The sequence below is a fragment of the Echinops telfairi genome, unplaced genomic scaffold (assembly GCF_000313985.2).
Source record: "Echinops telfairi isolate 266 unplaced genomic scaffold, ASM31398v2 ScPeMD7_40;HRSCAF=151, whole genome shotgun sequence".
NCBI lineage: Eukaryota > Metazoa > Chordata > Mammalia > Afrosoricida > Tenrecidae > Echinops > Echinops telfairi.
In genome coordinates this window covers 1,604,002-1,614,491 of record NW_022103938.1, presented here as the reverse complement: position 1 = coordinate 1,614,491, position 10,490 = coordinate 1,604,002, and the positions used below count along the sequence as shown (strand labels likewise).

Genomic DNA, 10,490 nt, shown 5'->3' with positions numbered 1-10,490 from the left:
TAAAGCTTTCAGCTGGAAGCGGTCCCTTACAGCACATCAGACATTTCACACAGGAATGAAACCCCATGTATGTGGTGAATGTGGAAAAGCCTTTATCACAAAGAATGGACTCACTGTTCATCAGCGAACTCATACTGGGGAGAAACCCCATGTATGTGGTGAATGTGGAAAAACCTTTATCAGGAAGAATACTCTTACTGCTCATCAGCGCATTCATACTGGGGATAAACCCCATGTATGTGGTGAATGTGGAAAAGCCTTTACCTGGAAGCATGCTCTTACTGTTCATCAGCGAACTCATACTGGAGAGAAACCCTATGTATGTGGTGAATGTGGAAAAGCCTTTATCAGGAAGAATAAACTCACTGTTCATCAGCGAACTCATACTGGAAAGAACCCCCATGTAAATGGTGAATGTGGAAAATCCTTTACCTGGAATAATGAGTTCACGCTCCAGTGAACTCATACTGGAGAGAAATCCCATGTATGTGGGGAATGTTGAAAAGCCTTTATCAGGAAAAATGACCCACTTTTCTTCAGCGAACTCATTTGAGAGAAACCCCATGTATGTGGTGAATATGGCAAAGACTTCATTCAGACATCACATCTCGAAACTCATCTATGCACTCATACTGGGAAGAACCATTATGTATGTGGTGAGTGTGGTAAAGCTTTCAGCCAGAAACCATGCTTCAGAGCACATCAGACATTTCGCATAGGAAAGAAGCCCTTTTCATGAATTAACTGTAGAAACTCTTGTATCTTAAAGTCAAGTACCATTCAAAGACAATTCTTAATGAGAAAGCCTTTCAATGGGGTGAGTGTAACAAAGCTTTCAAAACAAAGGAAGAGGCTCTAGGGTTTGGCAGGGGCTGTGTGAGGGACCAGACAATTGTGACTTATGTGGCTATCCATGCTCTGAATTGCTGTCCCTCTACTGACATGGCCCACCAGTGTGCGGAGAGGGACGTCCAGACCTCCCCAGGGTGCATAGGCACCTCATTGCTCCTCCAACTTTCAGTGCCTGAAAGAGAGCTGGACCTGGTGTTTCTGGATCACAGTTGTACCAAGCAGTAGAGTGCCCACCGATATGCCAGTAGTTCCTGCCCCACCTGCATGCTCTTTGTTACCCCCCAGAGACAATACAAAAGTAGCATAATTTAAGAATGAATAAAATAGAAGATGTTTGGGAACAATTAGTCCAGACGATGAATGGACCACAGCGAACCTCAGCCTCCACAACCCTAAGACGAGAAAAACTGGATGGTGCCACGCTTCCACTGCTAATTACTCTGAAAGGGATCACAATAGAGGGACCAGAGTATAGAGTGGGAGCACAAAGTGGAACAAAACCCAAAATCATGAAACACACTAGGCTTACTGGTCTGATGGATACTTGCAATCCCAACTATGGCTCTTAGCAACTCTTCACTCTCAGAACTGTACTCTCTCCTGTGACTCCACTTTCAGCCAAAAAATATACAGGCTGGAGGGGAAGAATAATATCCAAGAGGTATACACTCCTCAGAATAACGAAGCGTACAAAATCAAAAGGGCAGTATTTGCTAATGGCACTGGTATGTGTTACACATACCAGTGATCTCCTGCAGCAGGAAAGCCCTGACAATATAGTGACTTTGCATACGCCTTCTCTGGCTTCTCTCGTGTGTCAGTAAACCCCAGATAAAAACTCTTGAAAGCAAGAGTGGACAGGAAAGAAGGATGAATAATAATGGAAAAACACAGGGAGGGCGGAAGTGGGAAGAGTGCTGGTATGTCTTGTGGACTGCAATCAATGTATGAATTGTTGAAGGAAAAACCAATTTACTCTGTAAAATTTTAAATCATAATGAATTTTTTTCCCCAAAAATGAAAAGCTCATGTCTCTTCAATGATTACATGTTAGGACAGTTACCATGTAGTTGTAATGCATTTTATCTGTGTTTCTTAAGTTTTCTTAACATAAACACAAAAATGAAAATATTTTTAATTTAGTCAAGGTGGGAAAGCTGTCCTGAGGGAGTCATGTGTCATCACATACAGTAATCTTATGCAGAAGGAAAGCCCTGACAATATGGTGACTTTGCATGTGCCTTCTCCGGCTTCTCTCGTATCAAACCCCAGTGGGATCCTAAATAACTAATGTAGCTCTGGTGGGACGGCCTTTAGCCAGAAAGGAGTTAAGTGACAGAGGATTTGTACAGCAGAGAAACCATATGAATACAGTGAATGTGGCAGTACGTATGCATTTGGTGATGTATAGAATTACATTTTATATTCCACAAAACCCATAGGATAAGCTGTGATACACTAATTGGATAGGAGGACTAAACAAAATGTCTTCCTCATTGTATGACAACAGTGTGTATCCTGAAGGAAATCATATGAATACAGCATCTGGGAAAGCCTGATAAGACTCATCCTGTCTGTATAAACACATTGCTATCAAGAGAAATCTGATTTTACATTTGATGTCCCTTTTGACCCATGTTAACGTACTTTCAGTCTTTGAAAAAGTGAAGAAAAAATACTCTTCCCCTAGACCAGGGATGTGACTGGCTTTGGCTTCCAGTGCAGAGTGCATTGGAAGGTGAATTGTTGCAGATGCAGTTAGGTTAAAATATAACTCTTCATCCTTTGAGCTTCTTTTTGACTCATTTTTATATCATGTAGGTTTTAATATTCCTCTTTTGAGATTGAACTTTATCTTTTAATTGGTTATTGGTGGTGGGGTTTTTTTAAAATCATTTTATTGGGGGCTCATACAAGTGTTATCCCAATCCATACATCGCTTGAATCAGGCATGTTTGTACATAAATTGCATTCATTCTTTTTTAGCCATTTACTTTCTATCAGCTCCTCTTGAAGGGAGACAGTGGTCGGTATGAGATAAAAAAATAATGTACAATCATTCACAGGGTTCTGGGGGGGGGGAGGTGGGAAGAGGAAAAAAAGGTGTTTTTTTAATATACATGTTTCTCTGCATATGAAGTCCATGATGCCTAATAATGGTATTGTGGGATCATATGGGATTTCAATTTCTGTTTATTTAAATAACCCCCTATCGTTTTCCACAATAGCTGTATGTATTTATATGTCCACCAGCAGTATATCCATGTTCCAATCACTCTATATCCTCTCCAGCATTTGTTGTTTTTTGTTTCTTTGATTTGGGCTGGCATTGTGGGAGCAAAGTGGTATCTCATTGTGGTTTTAATTTGCATCTCTGAAGGCTAGTGATCGTGAGCATTTGTTCATGTGTTATTCTTCTGTACATCGTTTTTGGTGATCTGCCATTTTATATCTTTTTCCCAATTCTTGATTGGGTCTCTTGTTATTTTCTACAACATACAGATGTTGTAGAGTTCTGTATATTTTCGTAATTAGCCCTTTGTCCGATGTGTCATTGGTAAAAATTGTTTCCCAATCTGTGGGCTCTCTACTGATACAGTCTTTTGATGTAAGTTATGTAATTTCAGCATTTCCAAATCATCTATCTTGTTTTGCTGAGTGTGCCTCCTCTGTTATATTTGATAGTCTATTTATGTCCTGCAGTTGGGTTGTTCTATGGTGTACAGTGTTGCTTTGGGTCATTGCCAACAAACAGATCTATCTTGGAAGAATTATGACCAGAATGCTCCTTTGAGGAAAGAGTAGCAAGACTTGTCTTACCCGGTTTCCCCGAAAATAAGACAGTGTCTTATTTTAATTTTTGCTCCCATAGATGCGCTAGGTCTTATTTTCAGGGGATATCTTATTTTTCCATGAAGAATATGGTACACATTTATCGTTTTATTAAAAGAGACCTCGCACTTCCTATCTGCTCTGGCTGCACTGTGGCTAACAGTGAGCTGTGCGGCGGCGCCTGCTGCTAGAGTCCAGAGTTATAGTAGCTTCAGGGGGCCTTATTTTCGGGGTGATGCCTTATATTTCAGCGAGAGGCAAAACTAAGTAGGTTTTATTTTGGGGGGATGTCTTTCGGGGAAACACGGTACATATTTTGGATATATTGTGTTGTATGTCTTGAGAAATTAATAACCAGTATAATGCCATTCATGTCCAAATTGGGTGTCTTTCTTCTAGCTGGGGGCCATTGGGAGGATTCAAGTCTCATAAATTCCCCGAGGCCCAAAATGATATTCAGGCTGGGTTTATAAGAACAAAAAACGAAGCTGGTTTGGCAGTCGGAAGGGTATTATATTACTTTCAGTGGGTAGGCAGGGAGGGGTTGATGCCTCAGTGTTCCTTTCAGCAAGTGGTGTACAGAGTGTAAGATAAGCATTAATCTTTTCCTATCTTTGGGAGTTAGGAGGGAATGGGGTAAGCGACAAAACTAACAAGGGTTAGTCTTTTGGGACCTGGGCTGTGCTTCTTTCAAGACTTAGGACATTTTGAGGGACCTTCCTATGGGTGTGTAGACCAAAACTTGGTCTTTTGATTCTGCAGGTGTTAATGGGGTACTTGCTAACTGCAAGTGTTTAACACGAGGCAGGGGAAGGTCTGACTCCTTGGGAAGCGCAGGGTAGACTGCCTTGGGGACTGGCTCCTGCAGGCCTGGGCTAGGCGATACACTACCCTTAGTTTTCAACAAAGGCCCTGAGTGGGAATTTTCTAACATCACCTGCAGTCCTGCCTACTTGGCACACTTTTTTAACCATGCTGGGGGTCCTGAAGAAGACTTATGTAAGGTGGCCAAGAGGCGTCAGAGAACAAATCAGTCGAATTTAAGCAAACCGGCTTTATTAGGGAGAAGAAACCAGCCTTGGCAAAGTCCCACGGTCCAGTTGGGCCCCAGGCTACAGGGGTGGTGCTTCTATAGCCAGGGAACATGTGACTGGGCTACTTTGAGTCCATATAAAGTGAAGTAGTCAGGGATTGGGAGACACAGGTATGTCTGGGTTTCTAGAATGTAAGGTGTCTTTCTGGTTCCAGGTGTATTCGTGCTGGGTGCAGGGCGGGGCCGTGAGCAAAACGGGACATGTGAAAGGTGCAGGTGTAGGGCGGGCTGGGAATAAAATGGGCCATGAGCCAAACGGGCAGGGGGGGGGTGGGGGGACTTGCAAAGTTGCTGATAGGTTACATTAGCCAGCTCTGGTCAGCTCCGCACCTGGGTGGGGGGAGATTCAAGGTCACTCACTGCTAGTTGCTTCAGTCAGCTGTGGTCAGCTCTGCACACGGGTGAGGGGAGGTTCAGAAGTCACTTGCTGTTAGGAGCTGGCCAGCTATTGATCCGGCCAGATATTCCCAACTCTTTGGTAATAGGGGTGATGACTCTTCTGGCTACTTCCTGCGAGTATTGGGGTGTCGGAGTAGCTTACGGGTCGGCATTGTCTGGCTCTTGTGGGAGAGGACTGTAAGAGTGCAATAACATTTGATTAATGGCACTATGAGAAATTTTTTGCATTTGGTTGCGAAGAAAGTTAAGTAAACGGTGCCAGAAGTAGCAGAGCGCAGATGGTTATAAGGAGTTATTAGGGGAGCAATTTAACTGATAAATGGATTAGACCACCAGCCTTCCTGCTGATGTCCGGGGTTCTGACCAGCGAGTTCTTTATCCAGCTCACATAGTCTGATAATACTGGTTTTTACTAAACCGGATTCGTTAGCATAATAACATTTTTAATTCAAATACATGTAAGTGCCCTATTTATCGGCAGTTAGGAAGGTTAAGGCTCTTTTATTTTGTAAGGTGACCCAGGCCAGGGAGGTTATTTGATGTAACAAATTGAGGGACAGGGTAGTATCCTCTATGACCTCTTGGGAGTTGGGAGAACTAGGTGTGGGAGGAGCTAAGTGATTGGGACAGGGCGTCTGCCCCCAAAGAAGAAGCAACAGCCAAACTGACCATTATTGGAAGAAAAATGGCTCGTTTTTTTCTGAACGGGGCCTCGCATAGAGTTTTTTAAAGCCGTTACTTCTGGTACCGTGTACATGGTAAGCTGCGGCACCAGAGTAACCGGGAGGCATAACATGTCAGGGGACAACATGGACAGATTTTTTTGTGAGGGTTCCATTACACCAGATGAACCCACCTGGGGGGTCAAATATTGGTATAGATTAGTTGCTGTAGCGTTGCACCAGGTTTCTGGGCCTGAATAACAAAACTGCCGCTCCAATAATTCCTGCTCCTGAAATAAGGGTACTCCAGCTACCGGAGGGAAAAAATTGGTAAAATTGGTGGAACTGGTCCAGTTAAAAGGTAGCAATAATGGGACAGCCGCCAAAGGTGACCTGTGTAAGGCAACACAAAGAAAACAGGAGGACAAATTTACTAAATGAGAAATATTTAAAAGGGTGGTGCCTTCCTGGTTGACTGTTAACCAAGAAAAAGGTTTTCCTGCTGAAGGGTGACCATTAACATTTCTTTGAAGTTGTTTTATTTGAATATTTTCTAGTACATCTTTTAGGCTAGTGCGTTTAAGGGCCTGGTAAATAGAAATGGGCTGACAAGGGTAACTGCTGGTCGATGAATAATAAATATTGCCTGAAACCCCTTGCAGCCATTGGTTGGGGTTGAGAATATTTAACCATTGTGTGTTATTGGGTTTGTAGCCCATCAGGTGGTAATTTTGGTTATCCTTGTTTGGGTTTTTGGTTGCTTTGTATTTGTGTATAATGCAGGAGTTCCACGGACAACCTCCTTCTCCTTTACCCAGGAGGCATTGCATCCTGTTCCTGGTTTTTGGTCATACAAGAAACAAAGTGGGGAGGCCATGCCCTACTGGGGAGGTACAATGGGGCTGTGTGATAGGAATGGAAAGAGGAACAGGATAGGAGGCAGAGTCCGAAGGACAGAGTTGGCGTCCAGTGAACTGTGAATGGGTTCCGTCCTGGCTCACCCAAGTTTTTTGGACTGAAAACTCCCACTGGAATCCAGGAGCATAGGTTGTGGTAGCCAACACCTGATGAGGAAAACACAGGAACAGATCTAAGGTGACCAGATTTGAAGCAGGACACCATTTAAGGGGGGGGGGGGGCGCTTGGGTTAGGGGACTTCTTGTTTAAAAATTTGGTCTACATGGACCAAATAAACCATTCCCCAGCTTGTGCATTCTTTCCAAAAATCGGGACTTTTTTAAACCGCCAAAAGCGGTACGTCTGGTCACCTTAAACAAATCACAACATAACCTCGCCCCAAACAGACCTTTTGACCAGTGGCTCAATTGGCCAGAGTGGTTTCCCAGGAGCCAGCAGAAACCCCCAACTACCCAGCCCTGAAACCCCACACCCTCTTGCAGCCAGCCCCACCTTGTAGGACTGAGAGGTAATTGGGAAGCTTGGCTAGGGTGGGTTCTTCTTTGTTCTCAATTTTCTCTAGGTCATAGTCTGCCTGCTTGGTCATCTTAGGAGAGCTTAAATCAGGTTGGCCCTTGCTGCAACACAGGGAAAAGACCCAGCCATATCATCAACTGCCAGTCAACTTATCAAGTTATTCCTGGGGCCCTTCCTCGAGTAAGCAATGCAAATGCCTGCATAAGATGCCCACATCCTGCCTCCTGATCCACATCCAGGAATCCTCGCTCGACTCCATTCTCTTCCTCACCCTAAACCTGTCCCCTCGGTCACATGTATGACATCATCTGTTCTAATGCCCACATCACAAAATTGAGTGTCACCTTTATTCTTTCACCCTATATGCTATAAAATCCTGCCCAGCCACCCCCCACCATCTGCCCCCAACCCAAAATGGCTCTGATATCTCCTGCCAGCCCCCAATTCAATCCCTTGGCCACGGCCACACCTCATTCTTGAACTATCCCAACAACCTACCTGCTCTCCTGGTATCCACAGCCGCACCCTTTCTCCAAGTACCTGCACCAGGTTCCACACTGAAGCCGCAGTGATATACCTAACACTGCCATTTCACTGCTTTGCTCAACTCCTCTAAAAGCTCCCTGCCCTTATCAGGAAGCCGGATGAGTTCTTTGAGGCCGGTTAGCACCAGGGATGTGGTTGGCCTGTGCCCAACCCCAATCCTCCTCCTCTTCATCCTTTGAAATGCCTGTGCGCCTGAGGCATTTGAAAGGGAGGACCGGCCCAAGCAATTTTCCTGCACCTTCATCCTCAACTCTTAAGTGTCCTATGACCTTCATTTCCACTCAGCCCAGCATCATTAGGCTATGTTTCCACGCCTCTGGGCGGCTCGGATCACAGCAGCAGCCACTGACTACATGCCAGATCCTGCACTGAGTCACTTAACCCTCATCTGGCACATTTAGAGATGAATCAATAGAGGCCCAGTGATCCTGACAGACTTTCCCAAGGAAATCAGATAATAAATAGAAGCACTAGAATTTGATCTCAATTCTGACTGTAGGGCCTATCATCCTACACAAGATGTGTTTGAGGGCTCTGGTCTCCACACAGGAGCTGGCATCTGAAAGTATAGTGTGCTCCTTCACAGAATGAACAAGAGCAGGTGTCTGCATAGGAATCACCCTCCAAACTCAGGCAGGGACTGGAGCAGAACTTCAAATGGCCAGGGAGCTGTCGGAGGTCTCGTGTGCCATGGAGATGAGCTTTCCTAGAACCGCTAGAGTGGGAAGTGGAGACCTAAGACTACAGTGGAGAGCAGCATCCTGGTGGGTTGCATGCTGGCCTTCTAACCACAAAGCCATCAGCTGGAAACCACTGGTCAGAAAAAGAGGCTTTATACTCCGGTGAAGAGTTACAATCTGGGAAACCCACAGAGGCAGTTCTACCCTGTCTATAGGGTCCCTGGGTCGGAATCCATGACAGTGAGTTTGGAGGGAAGTGCTGCCTCTTGTCATGCCAGTAGGGAGCACCGGGGCTAACCCCTCAGTCTCTCACTGGCCAGAGCCAAGCCCCACTGGATGATCTCTTTGAGCAACACTAAGGCCTCCTTCAGCTCCTGGATCTGGGACTTGGCTTCCTTAAACGTGGACCTTTTTCTAAAATCGCTTATTCAAAAACTAAACAGAACCAAAAGCAAGCCCCCAAACCAAGCAACACACTCAGGGAATTTTAGTTAAAATAGGGATAAAATGACTCCAGGTGAGAATACACAGTTAAAATGGAGTCAGCATAAGTCTAAAGATAGGACTAGCTACTAGAAACTTCTTCAGAGGCAATAGAAAGAAATTTCCCTTTGGGCAATAAGCAAGAGTAGCACCCACACTCCCCCACACTAAAACATTTGCAGAAATAATGGATCCACTTAAACTTCCTGGATGTCTTTTACTGCCTACTTTCTCTTCATGAAAAGCAATTAATTGTTGATGGCAATGTTCTCCTGTCTCTCTTAAAGAAACCTTCCCTCCAGCTGCCTGTCCTCCCCTAAGAAAGCTTTCCTCCAGCTTCTTTCTCCTATTAAAATAACGGATTTTTGAAAAATTAAAAACACAACAGGCAAAATTGTTGAGGAGTATATGTGGGGAGGGGGGAATGTTCTGAATTTGAGGGGTCTTGCCCTTCTCTGGAGACCTATAAGCTTTTCCAAAGATAGAGTGGGACTCTCTTGGCGGGGTTCCTGCTCACTGAACCCCATCTTTCAACAGCTGGGACCATCTCTTTCTCCTTTTACTTGCCACCTGCCAGACTGTTGACTGATAGCCACCAAACTGGGCCATCTCCTTGAGGCCCCCAGTCCTGGAAGGACTTACCCCAGCAACCTGGGAAATCCAGTCGTGTTTCAATGCAGGTGGTTGCGCTGGAATATCACTTCAACACCCTCAAGGCTGAGTGTGCTCCCTGTAGCCACCCTACCCACTGACAAGAATGAGCCAGGGAGTTTCTAGACCTGGACCCTGGCCTCGCTCGGTTCCCGGGGGAAGTTACTGCACAGGTGACAAGACTTAGCAAACCTAAGGAGGAAGCCCTAACGGATTGTGCACCAGCTACAGCCACTTGCTTCCTGAATACCATTCACTTCTTTGTAGTGAGAAAAGCAACAGTCCGGCTCACCTTTGAGCTGAAGAGGTGCCAGCAGTCTCAGGGAGAAGGTACCCCTGTGTGGAAAGGAAACAATGGGGGTTTAGGAGAGACCCGCAAAGCGATGAATCCGGGAACCCCTACGCCCAAAGCCCGTTTGGGAACCCCCTTTCTCAAACAGGAATTCTCACCATGAACCCCAACCAATCCCAAAATGGGTCACGGGACCAGCCTCTGGGACACCCTCCCAGACCTACCACGGGAGCGGTGCGGCAGGGCCGAGAGACGGGTGCTTATACCCTGTGTGCACCAGGGTCACCCCAAACTGGTCACCGAGAGACCCCCACCTGGTGCACAGTAAGTAGGAACCTCGCTATGAGCCGCAGTTCGGGCTAGGACACCACCACTTCTGCCCCTGTCTCAGCATGACCCGGAATGGGAGGAGCATAGCAATGGGTGTGATCCAGAAATACGTAAGTGAAAAATCAATCAGGATATAAAGACTTCATTAAGCACAGACATTCAGGAAAATATGTATTTTAATTGATGTGGAAGAGATTAATATAACATCATAAACAGGAGTTTCTGGTGCCTAAATT

General features: G+C 45.3%; 1 protein-coding gene across 1 annotated transcript in view; it reads left to right on the top strand.

Moving 5' to 3' along the window:
* LOC101656977 (zinc finger protein 615-like) overlaps positions 1–10,490 on the top strand; it is a 40,466-nt gene that overhangs the window by 25,603 nt on the left and 4,373 nt on the right. The window contains exon 8 of the mRNA XM_045290526.1: positions 1–302. Coding sequence (XP_045146461.1) covers positions 1–302 — 302 coding nt within the window. The remainder of the gene's footprint in view (positions 303–10,490) is intronic.